The sequence below is a fragment of the Silurus meridionalis genome, chromosome 12 (assembly GCF_014805685.1).
Source record: "Silurus meridionalis isolate SWU-2019-XX chromosome 12, ASM1480568v1, whole genome shotgun sequence".
Lineage (NCBI taxonomy): Eukaryota > Metazoa > Chordata > Actinopteri > Siluriformes > Siluridae > Silurus > Silurus meridionalis.
In genome coordinates, this window is record NC_060895.1 from 26,248,518 (window position 1) to 26,271,017 (window position 22,500).

Sequence of the window (22,500 nt, forward strand, 5' to 3'; positions counted from 1 at the left end):
TTATGTGTGTCTGATCACGGTGTGTGTCTGATCGTGGTGTGTGTCTGATGATTATGTGTGTCTGATCGTGGTGTGTCTGATCGTGTGTGTCTGATCATTATGTGTGTCTGATGATTATGTTTGTCTGATCGTGGTGTGTTTGATCGGTGTGTGTCTGATGATTATGTTTGTCTGATGATTATGTGTGTCTGATCACGGTGTGTGTCTGATCGTGGTGTGTGTCTGATGATTATGTGTGTCTGCTTATTATGTGTGTCTGATCGTGGTGTGTATCTGATCGTGGTGTGTGTCTGATGATTATGTGTCTGATGATTATGTGTCTGATTGTGGTGTGTTTGATCATGGTGTGTCTGATGATTATGTGTGTCTGCTTATTATGTGTCTGATCACGGTGTGTGTCTGATCGTGGTGTGTGTCTGATGATTATGTGTGTCTGATGATTATGTGTGTCTGATCGTGGTGTTTGATCGTGGTGTGTGTCTGATGATTATGTGTGTCTGATCACGTGTGTGTCTGATCGTGTGTGTCTGATGATTATGTGTGTCTGATGATTATGTGTCTGATCGGTGTGTTGATCGTGGTGTGTGTCTGATGATTATGTGTGTCTGATGATTATGTTTGTCTGATTGTGGTGTGTTGATCGTGGTGTGTCTGATGATTATGTGTCTGATCGTGGTGTGTATCTGATCGTGGTGTGTGTCTGATGATTATGTGTCTGATCGTGGTGTGTATCTGATCGTGGTGTGTGTCTGATGATTATGTGTGTCTGATCGTGGTGTGTATCTGATCGTGGTGTGTGTCTGATGATTATGTGTGTCTGATGATTATGTTTGTCTGATCGTGGTGTGTTGATCGTGGTGTGTCTGATGATTATGTGTGTCTGATCGTGTGTATCTGATCGTGGTGTGTCTGATGATTATGTGTGTCTGATCGTGGTGTGTATCTGATCGTGGTGTGTGTCTGATTATGTGTGTCTGATGATTATGTTTGTCTGATCGTGGTGTGTTGATCGTGGTGTGTGTCTGATGATTATGTGTGTCTGATCGTGGTGTGTATCTGATCGTGGTGTGTGTCTGATGATTATGTGTGTCTGATGATTATGTTTGTCTGATCGTGGTGTGTTGATCGTGGTGTGTGTCTGATGATTATGTGTGTCTGCTTATTATGTGTGTCTGATCGTGGTGTGTATCTGATCGTGGTGTGTGTCTGATGATTATGTGTGTCTGATCACAGTGTGTGTTTGAATGTCAGGGATCTGAAATGAATGTGTTTTTGTGTGTTTCAGGATTTGAGTTTGTGGATAAACACAGAGGAGCTCTGATACAGAGAGTTACTTCAGTAATGGAGATTGCAGATGGTCTTCTGTCCAAGCAAATGATTACTAATGAAGTGTATAATACCATCCAAGCTGCAGCTACATCTCAGGAGAAAATGAGGATCATGTACTGGTCTTTTAACTCAAGAGCTGTGAAAGGAGAATTTTATAGAATCCTGAAGCAGAAACAGCCGTATTTAGTGCAGGATCTGGAACAGGAAATGTGAATTCTGTAGAAACAGTTGTAGTTAAGTGGATTAATGATCTTCTACGTTGTGCTGTAGTTAGATTTTCAGGTGTTTCTCGATTTCACCTCTGGTGTTTTTTTAACGGGAAAGTAGTAGATTGTTTTTTTTCTTACGGTATAATCAGGATTTCTACGGGTTCTAGAAAATATGGAATTAAATCAAATTTTATTTCTGTATTATATTTTAATTGACCAAAGACTGAACATAAACTGTAGATCTAATCAGACTTGATGCAGGTGACAGCTGGAGGTGATAATTACAGTTTGAGATCCTCAGATGTTCAGAAGGTGATGGTATTTGAGGGAAATAAATGTCAGTAGTAAAATGATCTCTGGAGTAAATTGAAGGCGACACATGACACATGACCTGGTGTTTAATCCTCTTGGCTGAATTCATGGTGCTTCAATAAACCTGTATAATAATATAAACACCTTCTGAACTACAGAAGAAAAACTCTAATAGAACAAAGTGTGTGAGATGTTTTTTTGGACACAGTGTTTGTAACTCTAAAATAAAAAGTTTTAAATAATTGAAATAATTGAGTAAAATACAGATACACTGTAAACACCTGCAGGATGCGTGTAGTGACTCCACTTCATTACTCATTTATATTGATGCATACTGATCAGTTTTACAGAACAACTTACACAGAGCTTTAAAGTCTCCATCATCAATACATCTATTCTAATGCTGGTTCAGTAGGACACTGAGTGAGAACATCATCAGCCTAAAACTCTGTTCGGAGAAAAATTACATAGATCAGTTTTTGTTTTTTTAAATCGACATGCTAATCAGCTAATCAACAGCTAATCATCTCCAGCCCTCACCAACAATCTCACATTTCCTGTCTAAAGTTTTCACCTTCTTTTTCTCTCTCACTCACACACACACACACACACACACACACACACACACACACACACAGATGTAGAGGACAGGGGGGTATGGAGACGGATGATCCGCTGTGGCGCCCCCTAATGGGAGCAGCTGAAAGAAAAAGAAGAAAAAGAATGATCAACAATCATGTGCAGTTTTAAGAGGAAATCTGTTCACTTCAGATACCTGTCCACAATCACAGGTGTTTCACATCAAATCCCCTTTATTTACTCTTTAACTTTTTAACTTCAGATAACGTTCTTTGTGTCAGATTACATTTACACTGTTACAGTCAAACTGTTATACATCCAGACACCTGAATGGGAACAGGAATGGGAATGGGAATGGAATGGGAATGAGAATGGGAATAGGAATAGAAATAGGAATGGGAATGGGAATAGGAATATAAATGGGAATGGGAATGGGAATAGGAATGGGAATGGGAATAGGAATGGGAATAGGAATATAAATGGGAATGGGAATAGGAATAGAAATAGGAATGGGAATGGGAATAGGAATAGGAATGGGAATGAGAATGGGAATAGGAATGGGAATGGGAATAGGAATGGGAATAGGAATATAAATGGGAATGGGAATGGGAATAGGAATGGGAATTCTAATTTCACTTTAATAAGCTTTACATCAGTCTCCTATAACTAAAGGCAATCTTTAGTTGAAGCTGAATTTTATTCATCTCATTTATTTCCACAAAAACCCTCATATTTTATTCTAATTCATTTACACAAAAAGAACAAGAGACATGAGATGTTTGAAGAACTGGTTGATTAAGGGCTTACAGGATCTTCTCATGGGTGGAATGTCACACTACAGAGAAAGAGAAACAGATCGAGCGTATGACTGTTTTGTTCTTTATTATCCATCGAATGTTGCTTTTCTACATTTGTATCCATGGTATCTGACTGTAGGAAAGATCAGATTTCTGCGTATGATCAGTGAGCTCTTCGTTTTTATGTTTTGGAAAGGGGGTGTTTTCTCAACACCTCCGGAGCCCATTTTATGTAGTGAAGGCCGTCACTGCAGATCTCAGGAGTTTGGTATAAACGGAGGTGGGACTTGAGCTCTAAGTAGTCTGAACAAACTAGAGACCTGAAGGAGAAGAGGATTTTTCAGTCTCACTCCCGCAAATATGTGTAAATTTCTCCTGCTCGCAAAATTGAGGTTTTTAAAAAACTCTTGATTATTTTATTGAATGTTTTGTGCATGAGCTGGAGGAGGTGGTGCAGGAATCTAGTTGTGATTTGTTGGTGAAAAAGAAGAGATGATAAGCGCATGGTTTTGATTTCAGTGATGTGATGATTTGGAGAGATAAACTAGTTAAACGTTTATGTTGTAAATGAGGAGTCTGCTATCACTTTAAAACCAGAAGTACAGACATCCATCCTGGTGCTTCCTGTGTATCCACCAGGTTACACTATGAAGTGCAGAAGAGGTGCTGCAAGGAGTCGATTCTGAAGCCTCCATCCAGGATCTTGTCCATCGTGCATGCAGTCCAAATATTCCAATGAGTTCTAATGTTTTAAAATGAGTTTTAATTCTACTCAGAAAAGCACGGCACCATTATTCATGTTCTCTTTAGAAATCTTACACATTTGCATGAGTATCTTGTAGATGTTCTGCTTGTCCAGCCTCAGATTTGATCATTCTATTAAAGTGTGTAACATGAGGAATTATTGAGACTTACATGAGATTTATTTTTATATTGAGCAATAAAATGTTTAAATGACGTAAGAAGTCATAAAAAAAGACTTAATATTGAATCTGTTTATTCACAGCTCTTGGGGATTTCTACGTAAACTCCGCCCCTTTGTGAAGCCCCTCCCACTGCAACGATTATACTTGAATCTCGGGGAATCTCGCGATAAGTGGATGCTTGAAACCTCCCCATGATCCTTTGCGGTCCCTCTTTCCAGCCGGCGCCTGAGAATGGGTATGTGTTTTCATCCTGTCCTGCTCTGAACAATCCGCGTTCATCTGCGGCTCTACTCTGATCTTTAACCCGAATCTGTGCTCGGGGTGTTCAGGAGGCGACCCGCGGCCGCACCGGGATCTTAGTTCTGTACTGCGGCCGCTGATTTTGGTGTATTTTGTGAGGAGATGATAGAGGAGATAGAGGAGCGCTGACATGAGTCAAGATGGCGGCGCGCTCAGGGGCCATTACTGCCTGAGCTTTTAATTCACCACGTGTGTGTGTGTGTGTGTGTGTGTGTGTGTGTGTGTGTGTGTGTGTGTGTGTGTGTGAGAGAGAGAGAGAAAGGTGAAAACTTTAGACAGAAAATGTGAGATTGTTGGTGAGGCCTGGAGATGATTAGCTGTTGATTAGCTGATTAGCATGTCGAGGCGCTGAAGAGACTCTTCATAAATAACTTCTTTTTATCTTCTTTATTATCTTTAATATCTCAGATGTGATGTTTGAGATGTTATTAAGGGTTATAATGGTGTATTGTGTGTAAAGTCTGGAGTTGTGGAGCTCGTGTTCTCCTGCAGCGTGGAGAATCTGGAGACTTTTCACTGCACACTTTCAGATCTCTGGTGTTTTAATGCAGAGCGGGAAAGTGTTTGATGTAAGAATTTTTCTCAGGAGGTGTGTGTGTGTGTGTGTGTGTGTGTGTGTGTGAGAGTGTGTGAGAGAATCCCCAGCTCGAGTGTGTGATGAGTTCATTGCGGAGTCTGAAAGTAAACCATGCTGAGACTTACCTTGGAGAACTGATCACTCGAGAGTGTGTGTGTGTGTGTGTGTGTGTGTGTGTGTGTGTGTGTGTGTGTGTGTGTGTTTGTTCTTCCTTCATCTGAACACTAATCTTCTCTCTTTTATTGAAAGGTATCTCAAGGGATAACTGGCACAAACGCCGTAAGACCGGTGGCAAACGCAAACCCGTCCACAAGAAGAGGAAGTATGAGCTCGGACGACCTCCATCAAACACAAAGGTACTGTACCACACACACACACACACAGTGTGTTTATACCCCATACACACACTGTTCTACCCTCATACCTCTGACTCCTCTGTGATCTGAGCTGATTCTGGTGTAACACATGATCTTCATGCTCTGATCTGACCTACAGAACACACACCGTGGTCACTGCTGTGTGTGTGTGTGTGTGTGTGTGTCCATGTGAGTGATGTAAACTCGTCCTTAGGTTGGTCTGTATTTGATCGTTTTGGTCAAAGTTTTGGACCTGCCAATGTTAGGATCTGTCATAGTTACACTGACACATGGACATGAGGAGGAGGAAGGGGGGGATGAGGGGGGTGTTTGGGGATTATTGTGGATAATAAATATGTAGTTTTTGTTTTTATTTTGTTTTTTCAGCTCGGCCCGAAGCGCATCCACACAGTGAGAGTCCGCGGTGGGAATAAGAAATACCGCGCTCTCCGTCTTGATGTGGGGAACTTCTCCTGGGGCTCAGAGTGTAAGTGTGTGTGTGTGTGTGTGTGTGTGTGTGTGTGTGTGTGTGTGTGTGCGCGCGCACCATACAGCAGTTTGGGTAGAGTTCAGATGATTCCTGCAGGTCTTTTCAGTGATGATACCACGTCCAGTTCTGCTACTGAGTGTATGTGAGTGACACTTGTGTTCCAACTCTGAGAACAAGACCTGCAGCTCATCATCTGTACCCCACACATCTGTACCCCACACATCTGTACCCCACACATCTGTACAGCTCATAAATCAGAATCTAAAAGGGTTCTACTGACGTTCTCACACACAAGCTAAAAGAAGCCTTTAGGTACAGAATTTTTATATTGGAGAGATTTATACAGGATGCACATTCCAGGTGTGGTTTATATTTTACCTGGATTTAAATGTACACACCCCACACCCCATGCAGTGTGTTAATAATGTGTGTTTTTCCAGGCTGCACCCGTAAGACCAGGATCATCGATGTGGTCTACAATGCCTCTAATAATGAGCTGGTCAGGACCAAAACCCTGGTAAAGAACTGTGTGATCCTGGTGGACAGCGCCCCCTTCAGGCATTGGTATGAGTCTCACTATGCACTGCCTCTGGGACGCAAGAAGGGAGCCAAACTGGTACGCTTCTAACACACCTACACACACACACACACACACCTTTATTCTGTGTGATCAGGTGTAATGTTCAGGGTCGTTAAAATACTTTTAAATAGAAGTTGCTTTAATAAGATGATTTTATATTCATTATTAATTAAACATCAATCATGCCATAATTTTCTCCAGTTTCTCAGATGTTTATTATAATTTAACTTTATAATCATGTCAAGCTGTTAGAGCGGTACTGCCCCCTACTGACTAACATGGTGAATAAACTCTAAACAGGAGTGAGAGGTTTCTTTTAAACGAATTTAGATTTTAGCATGAACACACACAAGCTGCTCAGGTGAGGAACACTGCTCATGTTCTTCACTCAAACATCAGAGATGTTTATTTTACAGGGTGTAGGTGGTAGCTTGGTGGTCTGCTAGACATGTGTAAGGTCTTTCTGTGATGAGATTGTTGTCCAGTTCTGCTCCTGAATCACTCTGATGCAGTCGAACACTCTGAGAAAGACACTGAGGTCAGAATGGAGTAGAAAGATCTCACAGGAGCATCATTAGCAGTACAGATCAGATTATTCGGGTCATTTATTTTCAGTATGTTTATTATTTATCGGAGTGTGATGGTCCTGTTTAGTAACCTTCTGTCGTCTCCTTCCAGACCCCTGAAGAGGAGGACATCCTGAACAAGAAAAGGTCCAGGAAAGTCCAGAAGAAGTTTGACAAGCGCAGAAAGAACAGCAAGATCAATTCTCTTTTGGACGAGCAGTTCCAGCAGGGCAAGCTCCTCGGTGAGACTCGTGTACCATCAATCCCACATCTCATTTCCCAGAATGCAACACTCATGATGAAATTCTTATCCAGTTCTGCTACTGATGAACAGTGCTGAACTCTTACCACTTTCTGACTCCAAACTAATTCCTCAAACATCTACACACACTTTCTGTACAGCGCCGTAATAAACACTGTGTGTGTGTGTGTGTGTGTGTGTGTGTGTGTGTGTGTGTGTGTGTGTGTGTGTGTGTGTGTGTGTGTGTGTGTGTGTGTGTGTGTGTGTGTTCCCAGCATGCATTTCCTCCAGACCGGGACAGTGTGGTAGAGCTGACGGCTACGTCCTGGAGGGAAAAGAACTGGAGTTCTACCTGAGGAAAATCAAGGCCAAGAAAGGCAAATAAATGTACAGCTGTTTGATACCATGCTATTAAAGATGACCACCACCCACAGCCCAGACTCCGCCTCTTTATTCAGCCCTCCAATCAAGTGTGTGCTCTTAAACACGTCAGTCACACTAATCAAGAAGTGCAGAAGTGCAACATTTCACCTGTTTCCTGTCAGATTGGTGATGTCACTTCCTGTCACAGTAAATACTGAATATTTGAAGCAGGATGAAGATTAAAATTTTCTTTAATCCTGCAAATAAAATTCTGAGTGTTTGAGTTCATAAGATATAAGTTAAAGTTTAATTATTTACGTCTGTAACTTCTTTATTCTAAAGTTTATGATGAAGTGATAAAATGTTATTGTAAATGGAGTACTGAGTAGTTCTTCATCGGTTCCTCACCCTGACTGGAGACCTGCAGGCTTTATGAAAGTGTGACACGGTTATGCAGTGTTATTCAGTGTTGCTATAACGAGTTATAAACTCCTACATTAATATGCACGGTCATGTGACTCGTCTCTTCACATCACTGTTTTCACTGGTTTTCTGTGGGGGTTTGATGTTCTCACACCAGCCCTGGGAACTGGTTTTATTATTTAGGCATGAGCTCTGCTGTGAGACTCAAACAGCTACTGATGAAAAATACGACTGTCTGCGCTGCTCTTTTCACCACGTGTCCATCATCATTTCACATCATCTCCACACACAAAAACACATTCAGCAAAACTCTCATAAACCAGTACTAGCTGTAGAGCAGACGTCGTCCACATCCTCCTGCTGCAGGGCCACTTCTCAGAACACAACACTTTTATTTCAGTGTCTGAAGTTTTTAAATATAAAAAGCAGAGTTTATCACTGTTATTTAACTTTTTATTGCAATACAATAAGATGTGATATTTCTCTGAATCTTCTCGTTTTTCAAGACGATAAAGTGAAATGTTCTACGTTGCACCAATTTTTATTAATTAACATGATTAGACAGGCAATATAAAATATTCATGTAAATTTAGAATTAGAGAGTTTATATATAAAATTTGTAGAAAAATATTAAAAACATTAAGTCTTGCTGAACTGTTGAGGTCTACACATCACAGAACGACAACAAAGCTTTTGTGCTTCAGTGCAAATACCAGCCCACAATTACTGCATAATGTACTGCCATTTTAAATGTTTGAATTTTTTGCATTAATATTAAATACTTAACATGTTGGAAGATTAAAAATAATAAAAAAGGGGATGTTGTACAGAAACTAAACATACCCATGAGCACATTGACCTTGTGAGGGTCCAACTGGTCCTTTAAGGTTTGAATCCCACATTTCCCAGTGAGTTCATCTTGCTAAAGAAAAGTAACGTAAGCAGGTCCTGAGTAAAAAAAGAAACTGGTGATTTGTTGAGTCTTTTGAACATCCTCATTGGGACTGCAACATCAGAATCAGCGAAGGCAACCAGGGTAGAAGAAGAACCAATCAAGACTGTTATGAAAATGATTCACTACACTACTACATTTTCTCCAGTGGTCACAGATACACGATGAGACAACTAAAATAAATTATTGCAACTATTACATCTGGATAATCATTAGGTTTCTCTAACCATTTCCATTTCTGGGGATGCAGGAAGACGTCTCTCTCCAGAACTCAGGCTTTAACTTGAGCTGTAAGATGAGCCTCGTTTCATGGCCTCTACGGCATTTTTAAGAGATGCCACAATTCCAGGAAGCTCTACAAGAAAAAAAACAAGTCAAGTAATTTAGGGCAGTACAAAGTTTGGGTTGTTCTTCATTTTCAGTTTATAATCTCTTAATAAAATGCTCACTTTTTTATAATAAAACATTGCTGTAACTTTCAAACAATTATTATACAGTAATACTTCAGTATTACAATAGGACTTATCTTGCAAAATCTGTAAATTGGTTGCAGTTGGAACAGGTTTTAAAAAAGTAATTAAAGACATAAAAACGCTTAATACAAAGCAAATCATAGAGATGTTTACTGTTCATGTGGAAAATAAAGATATTAAATGTTTAATAAAACCTGCATGCTATTGTAATATAGCTGTTATTACAGATTCATGATGACTTTTAATCTCCATGCTGTCCGTAAAAACTACAAAAATACTTAAATAGTCCAGACACACTGTAACCTACAATTGTTACAATGGAGAGCTTTTCTACCTGTTATTACTCATAGTTACTGTAACCCAGGGGTCCACAAATTACAGCCCTCTGAAGAATGCCAGAGACATTATTCTTTTCATTTTAAATATTTTACTCAGATCATATCTGATAATAAAGGTTGTACTTTTAAACTTAAATTTCCCTTTTGAGGCACCGACAGTTGATCGCTGGCTTCTGATCTTTAGAGGTGAATCACATGCAAGATGCTGCACAAAGACTGCTATATATATTATAACACATTTATTATTTATATCATTATATTTATTTCATTAATATATTCAAATTTATTTTCTTTAGGACATTTTTTTAAATATAAAGTTCATTAGCAATTATTTTACATGGATAATTTTGGTTTGTCTTTTATCCAGTATCCAAAACTTCTTCTCCACACCCCTCTGTCCTCTACATCTGTCTCTTTCACACCAACTACCTGCATGTCTTCCCTCACCACATCCATAAACCTCCTCCTTGTTCTTCCTCTTTCCCTCCTTCCTGGTGTCTCCATCCTCAGCATTCTCCTACTGATATACCCCATGTCCCTCCTCTGCACATGTCCAAACCACCTCAATCTCACCTCCCTCACCTTGTCTCCAAAATGTCCTACATGCACTGTCCCTCTAATAAACTCATTTCTAATCCTGTCCATCGTCATCACTCCCAACGAACATCTCAACATCTTCAGCTCTGCTACCTCCAGCTCCACCTCCTGTCTTTTACTCAATGCCACTGTCTCTAATCCATACAACATCTCAGGTCTCACCACAGTCCTATAAACTTTCCCTTTCACTCTCACAGATACTCTTCTATCACAAATCACTCCTGCTATCACTCTTCTCCACCCACTCCACCCTGCCTGCACTCTTTTCTTCACTTCTCTAACACACTCTCCATTACTTTACACTGTTGACACCAGGTACCTGAACTCCTCCACCTTCTCCACCTCTTCCCCCTGCAACCGCACCCCTCCACTGCCCTCCCTCTCATTCACCCACATGTACTCTGTCTTACTCCTACTGACTTTCATTCCTCTTCTCTCCAGCGCAAAGCCATTGTTCCTTCGTGCCTCAAGACGACGACCATCGTTCCCGTGCCTAAGAAGTCTACTGTCTCCTGCCTCAATGACTATTGCCCCGTCATGCTTATACCCATCGTGATGAAGTATTTCGAGAGGCACATCAAGACCCACTTACCACCCTCGCTGGACCCCATGCAGTTTGCATATCGTCCAAACCGCTCCATAGACGATGCCATCTCCATGACCCTCCATCTGGCCCTTACCCACCTGGACAACAAGGACTCATATGTACAAATGCTGTTTATAGACGTCAGCTCAGCATTCAACACAATCATTCCTCAGCACCTGATTGAGAAGCTGAGCCTACTGGGCCTGAACACCTCCCTCTGCATCTGGATCCTGGACTTCCTGACTGGAAGACTTCAGTCAGTCCGGATCGGGAACAGCATCTCCAGCACCACCACACTGAGCACTGGGGCACCTCAGGGCTGTGTGCTTAGTCCACTGCTGTTCACTCTGCTAACTTATGACTGTGTAGCAATGCACAGCTCAAATCACATCATCAAGTTCGCAGATGACACGGCCGTGGTGGGTCTCATCAACAAGAACAACGAGTCAGCATACAGAGAGGAGGTGCACCAGTTAACAGCCTACAGTGACTCTTGTTCCTACTTTCACTCTGATCACTGTACAGTGTCTTTACCTTTTATACAACAATAGAGACTTAATATCCACATCCTTCTCTCTCTCTCTCTCTCTCTCTCTCTCTCTCTCTCTTTCTCTCTCTCTCTCTCTCTCTCTCTCTCTCTCTCTCTCTCTCTCTCTCCCCATCACCCCTCTTTCTCTCTCTCTCTCTCTCTCTCTCTCTCTCTCTCTCTCTCTCTCCCCATCTCTCTCTCTCTCTCTCTCTCCCCATCACCCCTCTCTCTCTCTCTCTCTCTCTCTCTCTCTCTCTCTCTCTCTCCTCTCTCTCTCTCTCTCTCTCCCCATCACCCCTCTCTCTCTCTCTCTCTCTCTCTCTCTCTCTCTCTCTCTCTCCCCATCACCCCTCTCTCTCTCTCTCTCTCTCCCCATCTCTCTCTCTCTCTCTCCCCATCACCCATCTTTCTCTCTCTCTCTCTCTCTCTCTCTCTCTCTCTCTCTCTCTCTCTCCCCATCACCCCTCTCTCTCTCTCTCTCTCTCTCTCTCTCCATCACCCCTCTTTCTCTCTCTCTCTTTCTCTCTCTCTCTCTCTCCCCATCACCCCTCTTTCTCTCTCTCTCTCTCTCTCTCTCTTCCCATCAACCCCTTTCTATCTCTCTCTCTCTCTCTCTTTCTCCCCATCACCCCTATTTCCTCTCTCTCTCTCTCTCTCTCTCTCTCTCTCTCTCTCTCTCTCTCACTGTCACCCCTCCTTTCTCTCTCTCTTTCTCTCCCTCCCTCCCTTCCTCTCTCTCTGTCACCCCTCTTCTCTTTCTCTCCTTCTCTCCATGCAATCCATGATTCATGACTCCATCATCTCCACAGTATCTGTGTAAAGCTGCTCTGAGACAATGTTCATTATTAAAAGCTCAATACAAATAAACATAAATGTAATTAAATTAGCACTTTCCAAGTTTGCTTTGCAAAAATTAAGAGTTATATTTATATTTAGTGTGTAATCTGGTGTACAGTGTAGATTTATTCATTACTAAAGACTCAAAGCACTTTTGTACGTCGCTCTGGACACAAACGTCTGCTAAATGCCGCAAATGTAAATGTAAATGTATAATAATGTGATGTTGAGAATAATAATGGTGATGATGATGGTGATAATGATGATGGTGATAATAATAATGACGCTAAAAATGATGATGATGGTGATGATGATGATGATGATGATGGTGATGATGGTGATAATGATGACGATAAAGGTGATATTGATTATGGTGATGGTGATGATAATAATTATGGTGATGATGATGATGATGATGGTGATGATGGTGATGATGATGACGATAAAGGTGATATTGATTATGGTGATGGTGATGATAATAATTATGGTGATGATGATGATGATGATGGTGATGATGATGATAAAGGTGATATTGATTATGGTGATGGTGATGATAATAATTATGGTGATGATGATGATGGTGATGATGGTGATGATGATGATAAAGGTGATATTGATTATGGTGATGGTGATGATAATAATTATGGTGATGATGATGATGATGATGGTGATGATGGTGATGATGACGATAAAGGTGATATTGATTATGGTGATGGTGATGATAATAATTATGGTGATGATGATGATGGTGATGATGGTGATGATGATGACGATAAAGGTGATATTGATTATGGTGATGGTGATGATAGTAATTATGGTGATTATAACGCTAAAAATGATGATGATGGTGATGATGATAATTATGAGGATGAAGATGATGTATTTTGAGGAGCAAGTCAGGTTTTATTAAAGAACAACAAACACAAATATTTTAATAATTTGCATTGATAATTATTGATGTTTATTTGCATGTTATTGATAGGTATAATATTTATAATAAAAACAATTTGTTAAATATTTATTTTATTAAATGTACCCGGATGCAACAAACCCAGCCATTATTGTTACACAAGTCAGTGCACTCTTAGTGCCAGTCCTAGGCCCGGATAAATACGGAGGGTTGCGTTAGGAAGGACATCCGGATCACACATTGTGATGTGGATCACGAATCAGAATTTCATAGCGGATCGGTCGAGGCCCGGGTTACAGCATCAGATGGTGGTCTGTAGGATGGTTTTGGAGGTGAAGAAGAAGAGGAGGAGAGTGAGGACTGAAAGAAGAATAAGATGGTGGAAACTGAAGGAGGAAGAGTGTAGTGTGAGGTTCAGGGAAGAGGTCAGACAGGAACTCGGTGGTGGTGAAGAGGTGCTGGATGATTGTGGAACTACTGCAGGAGTGATGAGGGAGCCAGCTAGAAAAGTACTTGGTGTAACATCTGGAAATAAAAAGGAAGACAAAGAGACGTGGTGGTGGAATGAGGAAGTGCAGGAGAGCAGAAGGAGAAAGAGGTTGGAGAAACAGAATTGGGATCGACAGAGTGATGAGAAAAGTAGGCAGGAGTACAAGGAGATGCAGCAGCAGGTGAAGAGGGATGTGGTGAAAGCCATGGAAAAGTCAGATGAGGAGCTGTGGGGAGAAGTTGTACAGTAAGGAGACAGACTGGTTCAAGGTGGATGTTGGACTGCATCAAGGATCCGCTATAAACCCTTTTTTGTTTGTAGTGGTGATGGACAGGTTGAAGGACGAGGTCAGACAGGAGTCTCTGTGGACTATGATGTTTGTAGATGATATTGTGATTAGTGGTGAGAGTAGTGAGCAGGTGGAGAAGAACCTGGAGAGGTGGAGGTACATGCTGGAGAGAAGAGGAATGAAAGTCAGTAGGAGTAAGACAGAGTACATGTGTGTGAATGAGAGGGAGGGCAGTGGAGGGGTGCGGTTGCAGGGAGAAGAGGTGGAGAAGGTGGAGGAGTTCAGGTACCTGGAGTCAACAGTGCAGTAATGGAGTGTGTTAGAGAAGTGAAGAAAAGAGTGCAGGCAGGGTGGAGTGGGTGGAGAAGAGTGATAGCAGGAGGGATTTGTGATAGAAGTTCAAGTTCAAGTTTAACTTTATTAATCCCCGAAGGGAAATTTAGATGTCACAGCAGCACAACCATACAATGAATAAATTAAAACAACTTTAAAACAACATTCACAAACAACATAGAAACTTGTTCTCCAGTATCAAGTGACAAAGCATTGTAATTATATACAAAAACATAAATCCTAAAAAGTACGTCATCTTAAATAACACTGATTATACAACCTAATTGCCGTTGGGAAAAAAGACTTCCTATAACGCTCCCTGTAACAGCGTGGATGGATCAATCTTAAGCTGTAGGTACTCATAAAGTCACAAACTATTTCATTTAAAGGATGACAATCATGATTTATCATCGTAAAGAGTTTCCCAATCATTCTATCCTGCATTATCACCTCAAAGGTGGGTAACACACTCCCTACGACAGAACCTGCCTTCTTTATTCGTTTATTTAACTTATTCTTCTCCTTTTCTAGCAGTCCCCCTCCCCAACTTGTGGCAGAGTACAATATCACAGATGAGACCACAGAGTCATAGAAGGTCTTAAGTAGTACATGACTTACACCAAAGGACCTCAGTCGCCTTAACAAATGAATACGACTTTGACCTTTCTTATAAACATGCATCGTGTTGTCAGACCAATTGAGCTTATTATTCAAATATACACCCAAATACTTGTACGTTTTTACAATCTCAACTTCTGAGTAGAAGAGTATCTGTGAGAGTGAAAGGGAAAGTTTATAGGACTGTGGTGAGACCTGAGATGTATGGATTAGAGACAGTGGCATTGAGTAAAAGACAGGAGGTGGAGCTGGAGGTAGCAGAGCTGAAGATGTTGAGATGTTCGTTGGGAGTGATGACGATGGACAGGATTAGAAATGAGTTTATTAGAGGGACAGCACATGTAGGACGTTTTGGAGACAAGGTGAGGGAGGTGAGATTGAGATGGTTTGGACATGTGCAGAGGAGGAACATGGGGGAATATCAGTAGGAGAATGCTGAGGATGGAGACACCAGGAAGGAGGAAAAGAGGAAGACCAAGGAGGAGGTTTATGGATGTGGTGAGGGAAGACATGCAGGTAGATGGTGTGAAAGAGAGAGATGTAGAGGACAGAGGGGGATGGAGACGGAGGATCCGCTGTGAAGACCCCTAATGGGAGAAGCTGAAAGAAGAAGAAGTACCCGGATGCGACAGTGTAACGCTGAGAATAAAGGAATAAACAATTATTAAACACTCAGCGAAGAAAAATAACACAAGATAATAAAATATAAGCGATTTAAAGACAGCTATATATATTATATGATATTAATTTAAAGTTTATCAGAGCGGGTGTAATAGCGGGATTCATTTCCGGTGCCGCAGTGACGTGTATAATGTGCGACGGCTGCTGTCTGGTTCGTCTCCCTGGTCCCGGCTCCCGGTCTTGGTGTCTGTCAGGATGGTGAGAAATCTAACATTCTCGGTGGGGGGGTTATTTTATATGCGTTATTAACAAATGGAACCTGCGGGTTCATTATAGCTGAGAGAGGAAATGGAAGGAAACAATAAGCGATAGTGGCATTAAATCCGTTTTAATCAGGATGTCAATCTTAGATTTCATCCAGACTGCAGCAAGAACACCTCAGAACACCCCGTCTCCTTTATTCTCACACCGTCTCCTTCATTCTCACACCGTCTCCTTCATTCTCTCACCGTCTCCTTCATTCTCACACCGTCTCCTTCATTCTCCTTCATTCTCACACCGTCTCCTTCATTCTCACACCGTCTCCTTCATTCTCAACCCGTCTCCTTCATTCTCAACCCGTCTCCTTCATTCTCACACCGTCTCCTTCATTCTCACACCGTCTCCTTCATTCTTACACCGTCTCCTTCATTCTCACACCGTCTCCTTCATTCTCAACCCGTCTCCTTCATTCTCAACCCGTCTCCTTCATTCTTACACGTCTCCTTCATTCTCACACCGTCTCCTTTATTCTCACACCGTCTCCTTTATTCTCACACCGTCTCCTTCATTCTCACACCGTCTCCTTCATTCTCACACCGTCTCCTTCATTCTCACACCGTCTCCTTCATTCTCACACCGTCTCCTTCATTCTCACACCGTCTCCTTCATTCTCACACCGTCTCCTTCATTCTCAACCCGTCTCCTTCATTCTCACACCGTCTCCTTCATTCTCAACCCGTCTCCTTCATTCTCACACCGTCTCCTTCATTCTCACACCGTCTCCTTCATTCTCCTTCATTCTCACACCGTCTCCTTCATTCTCACACCGTCTCCTTCATTCTCAACCCGTCTCCTTCATTCTCAACCCGTCTCCTTCATTCTCACACCGTCTCCTTCATTCTCACACCGTCTCCTTCATTCTTACACCGTCTCCTTCATTCTCACACCGTCTCCTTCATTCTCAACCCGTCTCCTTCATTCTCAACCCGTCTCCTTCATTCTTACACGTCTCCTTCATTCTCACACCGTCTCCTTTATTCTCACACCGTCTCCTTCATTCTCACACCGTCTCCTTCATTCTCACACCGTCTCCTTCATTCTCACACCGTCTCCTTTATTCTCACACCGTCTCCTTCATTCTCACACCGTCTCCTTCATTCTCACACCGTCTCCTTCATTCTCACACCGTCTCCTTCATTCTTACACCGTCTCCTTCATTCTCACACCGCCTCCTTCATTCTCAACCCGTCTCCTTCATTCTCAACCGTCTCCTTCATTCTCACACCGTCTCCTTCATTCTCAACCCGTCTCCTTCATTCTCACACCGTCTCCTTCATTCTCACACCGTCTCCTTCATTCTCACACCGTCTCCTTCATTCTCACACCGTCTCCTTCATTCTAACCCGTCTCCATCATTCTCACACCGTCTCCTTCATTCTCACACCGTCTCCTTCATTCTTACACCGTCTCCTTCATTCTCAACCCGTCTCCTTCATTCTCAACCCGTCTCCTTCATTCTCACCCCGTCTCCATCATTCTCACCCCGTCTCCATCATTCTCACACCGTCTCCTTCATTCTCACACCGTCTCCTTCATTCTCACACGTCTCCTTCATTCTCACACCGTCTCCTCACACCGTGTCCTTCATTCTCAACCCGTCTTCTTCATTCTCAACCCGTCTCCTTCATTCTCAACCCGTCTCCTTCATTCTCAACCCATCTCCTTCATTCTCACCCCGTCTCCTTTTTTTCATCCCATCTCATTCATTCTCAACCTGTCTCCTTCTTCTCATCCCGTCTCCTTCTTCTTTTCCCGTCTCCTTCTTCCTCACCCTTTCTCACTCTACTGCTTTTACTCGAAATGATTGATTGTTGTTTTCCAGATGATCACGAAATGACTGTTTGTGTGTGTGTGTGTGTGTGTGTGTGTGTGTGTGTGTGTGTGTGTGTGTGTGTGTGTGTGTGTGAGAGCTGGTCGTAGTTTACTGTCCTCAGTCTCCCTGTAATTGCTGTTGTGTAATTGACTGTGTAATCAGAATATTTAGTGTGTAATAGAAACACAACACACACTGCTTTTGCTGAATATAACAAACATAAAACCAAATTTAACCTTTTCATGTTTTTACATAATCATTATCACCATTACTATCACCACCATTACCATCACAACCATCACCACCATGATCAACCATCACCACCATCATCAACCTTCACCACCATTACCATCACCACCATCATCAACCTTCTCCACCATTACCATCACCACCATCATCAGCCTTCTCCACCATTACCATCACCACCATCATCAACCTTCACCACCACCATCTTCAACCATCACCACCATTACCATCACAACCATTACCACCATTACCATCACAACCATCACCACCATCATCAACCATCACCACCATCAACCTTCACCACCACCATCATCAACCATCACCACCATTACCATCACCACCATCATCAACCATCACCACCATCATCAACCTTCACCACCATTACCACCACCACCATCAACCTTCACCACCACCATCATCAACCATCACCACCATTACCATCACCACCATCATCAACCATCACCACCATCAACCTTCACCACCATTGCCATTACCACCATCAACCTTCACCACCACCATCAACCTTCACCATCATCAACCATCGCCACCATCATCAACCATCGCCACCATCATCAGCCATCACCACCATCAACCTTCACCACCATTACCATCACCACCATCATCAACCATCACCACCATCATCAACCTTCACCACCATTACCATCGCCACCATCATCAACCATCACCACCATCATCAACCACCACCACCATCATCAACCTTCACCTCCATTACCATCGCCACCATCATCAACCATCACCACCATCATCAACCTTCACCACCATTACTATCACCACCATCATCAACCTTCACCACCATCAACCTTCACCACCATTACCATCACCACCATCATCAACCTTCACCACCATTACCATCACCACCATCATCAACCTTCACCTCCATTACCATCGCCACCATCATCAACCATCACCACCATCATCAACCATCACCACCATCATCAACCTTCACCACCATTACCATCACCACCATCATCAACCTTCACCATTACCATCACCACCATCAACCTTCACCACCATTACCATCACCATCATCATCAACCTTCACCACCATTACCATCACCACCATCATCAACCTTCACCACCATTACCATCACCACCATCATCAACCTTCACCACCATTACTATCACCACCATCATCAACCTTCACCACCATTACTATCACCACCATCAACCTTCACCACCATCAACCATCACCATCATCATCAACCTTCACCACCATTACCATCACCATCATCATCAACCTTCACCACCATTACCATCACCACCATCATCAACCTTCACCACCATTACCATCACCACCATCATCAACCTTCACCACCATTACTATCACCACCATCATCAACCTTCACCACCATCAACCATCACCATCATCATCAACCTTCACCACCATTACCATCACCACCATCATCAACCTTCACCACCATTACCATCACCACCATCATCAACCTTCACCACCATTACCATCACCACCATCATCAACCTTCACCACCATTACCATCACCATCATCATCAACCTTCACCACCATTACCATCACCACCATCATCAACCTTCACCACCATTACTATCACCACCATCATCAACCTTCACCACCATCAACCATCACCATCATCATCAACCTTCACCACCATTACCATCACCACCATCATCAACCTTCACCACCATTACCATCACACCATCATCAACCTTCACCACCATTACCATCACCATCATCATCAACCTTCACCACCATTACCATCACCACCATCATCAACCTTCACCACCATTACCATCACCACCATCATCAACCTTCACCACCATTACTATCACCATCATCATCAACCTTCACTACCATTACCATCACCACCATCATCAACCTTCACCACCATTACCATCACCACCATCAACCTTCACCACCATTACCATCACCACCATTACCATCACCATTATCACTATAATCACCACCACCACCATCATCAGTAGCAGCATCAGTAGCAGTAACTAAAATTATTTTAATGTGAAAATAAATAGTTGCGTGTGTGTTGCGTGTGTGTTGCGTGTGTGTTGCGTGTGTGTTGCGTGTGTGTTGCGTGTGTGTTGCAGGGGACTCCGATAAAGGATGTAGTGATTAAACCTGATGCTCCAAACACACTCCTTCTGGAGAAACACGCAGATTACATCGCTGTGTACGGCTCCAAAAAAGACGACTATGTGAGTGTTCACACTGCAGATTTACTGTATGTACTCTTCATCATTAAACTCATCATCATCATAATTACACTCATCACCATCATCTTCATCATCATTACACTCATCATCATCATCATCATCACACTCATCACACTCATCATCACACTCATCATCACACTCATCATCATCATTACACTCATCATCATCATCATCATCACCACACTCATCATCATCATTACACTCCATCATCTTCATCACACTCATCATCATCACTCATCATCATCATCATCACACTCATCATCATCATCATCACACTCATCCTCATCATCATCACACTCATCATCATCACACTCATCATCACACTTATCATCATCACACTCATCCTCATCATCATCACACTCATCATCATCACTCATCATCACACTTATTATCATCATCACACTCATTATCACACTCATCATCATCATCACTCATCATCATCATCACACTTATCATCACACTTATCATCATCACACTCATCATCATCATCACACTTATCATCATCATCATCACTCATCATCACACTCATCATCATCATTACACTCATCATTATCATCACACTCATCACCATCATCACACTCATCATCACACTCATCATCATCAGCATCACACTTATCATCATCACCATCATCATCATCATCATTACACTCATCATCATCATCATCATCATCACCTCATCATCATCATCATCATCATCATCACACTCATCATCATCATCATCATCATCACACTCATCATCATCATCATCACACTCATCATCATCATCATTACACTCATCATCATCAGCATCATCATCATCATCACACTCATCATCATCACTCATCATCACACTCATCATCATCATCATCATCATAATCATCATCACACTTATCATCACACTCATCATCATCATCATAATCATCATCACACTCATCATCATCATCACACTCATCATCATCACACTTATCATCATCATCATCACACTCATCATCACACTCATCACCATCATCATCATCATCATTACACTCATCATCATCATCATCATCATTATCACACTCATCATCATTATCACACTCATCACCATCATCACACTCATCATCATCACACTCATCATCACACTCATCATCACACTCATCATCATCACACTCATCATCACTCATCACACTCATCACACTCATCACACTCATCACACTCATCATCATCATCATCATCATCACACTCATCATCATCATTACACTCATCATCATCATCACACTCATCACACTCATCATCATCACACTCATCATCATCATCATCATCATTACACTCATCATCATCATCACACTCATCATCATTACACTCATCATCATCACACTCATCACACTCATCATCACACTCATCATCATCATCACACTCATCACACTCATCACACTCATCATCATCACACTCATCATCATCATCATTACACTCATCATCATCACACTCATCATCCTCATCATCACACTCATCATCATCATCATCATACTAACTCTGTGTGTGTGTGTGTGTGTGTGTGTGTGTGTGTGTGTGGAGTACACCCTATCAGAGTATCTGAGGATGAGTGGGATATATTGGGGTGTGACAGTGATGGATCTGATGAATCAACTTCACCGCATGAACCGAGACGAGATCATCAACTTTATTACATCAAGTCAGCACGAGTGTGGAGGCTTCAGCGCCAGCGTGGGACACGACCCCCACCTACTGTACACACTCAGTGCAGTACAGGTCTCTCTTACACACACACACACACACACACACACACACACAACCCCACCTACTGTACACACTCAGTGCAGTACAGGTCTCTCTTATACACACACACACACCCCACCTACTGTACACTCAGTGCAGTACAGGTCTCTCTTATACACACACACACACACACAACCCCACCTACTGTACACACTCAGTGCAGTACAGGTCTCTCTTACACACACACACACACACACACACACACACCCCCACACCCCACCTACTGTACACACTCAGTGCAATACAGGTCTCTCTTACACACACACACACAACCCCACCTACTGTACACACTCAGTACAGTACAGGTCTCTCTTATACACACACACACACACACAACCCCACCTACTGTACACACTCAGTGCAGTACAGGTCTCTCTTATACACACACACACACAACCCCCACCTACTGTACACACTCAGTGCAGTACAGGTCTCTCTTATACACACACACACACACACAACCCCACCTACTGTACACACTCAGTGCAATACAGGTCTCTCTTACACACACACACACACACAC

The 22,500-nt window shown here is 42.3% G+C and overlaps 3 protein-coding genes and 1 non-coding gene across 6 annotated transcripts in view; all 4 read left to right on the plus strand.

Moving 5' to 3' along the window:
• LOC124395006 (apoptosis-associated speck-like protein containing a CARD) overlaps positions 1-1,985 on the plus strand; it is a 6,203-nt gene extending 4,218 nt beyond the window's left edge. For both annotated transcript variants that reach the window (XM_046863549.1, XM_046863550.1), the window contains exon 4: positions 1,286-1,985. In XM_046863549.1, coding sequence (XP_046719505.1) covers positions 1,286-1,542 — 257 coding nt within the window. In that variant the 3' untranslated portion in view covers positions 1,543-1,985. The remainder of the gene's footprint in view (positions 1-1,285) is intronic.
• A 2,291-nt stretch (positions 1,986-4,276) lies between these two features.
• On the plus strand, positions 4,277-7,695 carry rps8a (ribosomal protein S8a). Its single transcript, XM_046863166.1, has 6 exons — positions 4,277-4,387; positions 5,279-5,385; positions 5,773-5,872; positions 6,316-6,491; positions 7,134-7,263; positions 7,538-7,695. The coding sequence occupies exons 1-6, from the start codon at positions 4,384-4,386 to the stop codon at positions 7,645-7,647; spliced, it is 627 nt and encodes a 208-aa protein (XP_046719122.1). The 5' UTR covers positions 4,277-4,383; the 3' UTR covers positions 7,648-7,695.
• Positions 5,572-5,678, plus strand: LOC124395122. Its single transcript, XR_006927604.1, has one exon. It is a non-coding gene; the product is annotated as a small nucleolar RNA SNORD46 (small nucleolar RNA).
• Positions 7,696-15,725: 8,030 nt separating the features above from the next.
• The window catches only part of rabggtb (Rab geranylgeranyltransferase subunit beta), a 16,081-nt gene continuing 9,306 nt past the window's right edge, over positions 15,726-22,500 (plus strand). Inside the window, exons 1-3 of one of the 2 annotated variants that reach the window (XM_046863165.1) lie at positions 15,726-15,879; positions 20,100-20,207; positions 21,753-21,950. In XM_046863165.1, the coding sequence (XP_046719121.1) occupies positions 15,877-15,879; positions 20,100-20,207; positions 21,753-21,950 (309 nt within the window). In that variant the 5' untranslated portion in view covers positions 15,726-15,876. The remainder of the gene's footprint in view (positions 15,880-20,099; positions 20,208-21,752; positions 21,951-22,500) is intronic. The other variant, XM_046863164.1, reaches the window with a different exon arrangement.

Excerpts from the sequence above, each read along its gene's own strand:
- rps8a (XM_046863166.1), top strand. Across the intron at positions 5,386-5,772 it reads GACCTCCATCAAACACAAAG|CTCGGCCCGAAGCGCATCCA; the intron begins GTACTGTACCAC and ends TTGTTTTTTCAG. Across the intron at positions 5,873-6,315 it reads CTTCTCCTGGGGCTCAGAGT|GCTGCACCCGTAAGACCAGG; the intron begins GTAAGTGTGTGT and ends GTGTTTTTCCAG.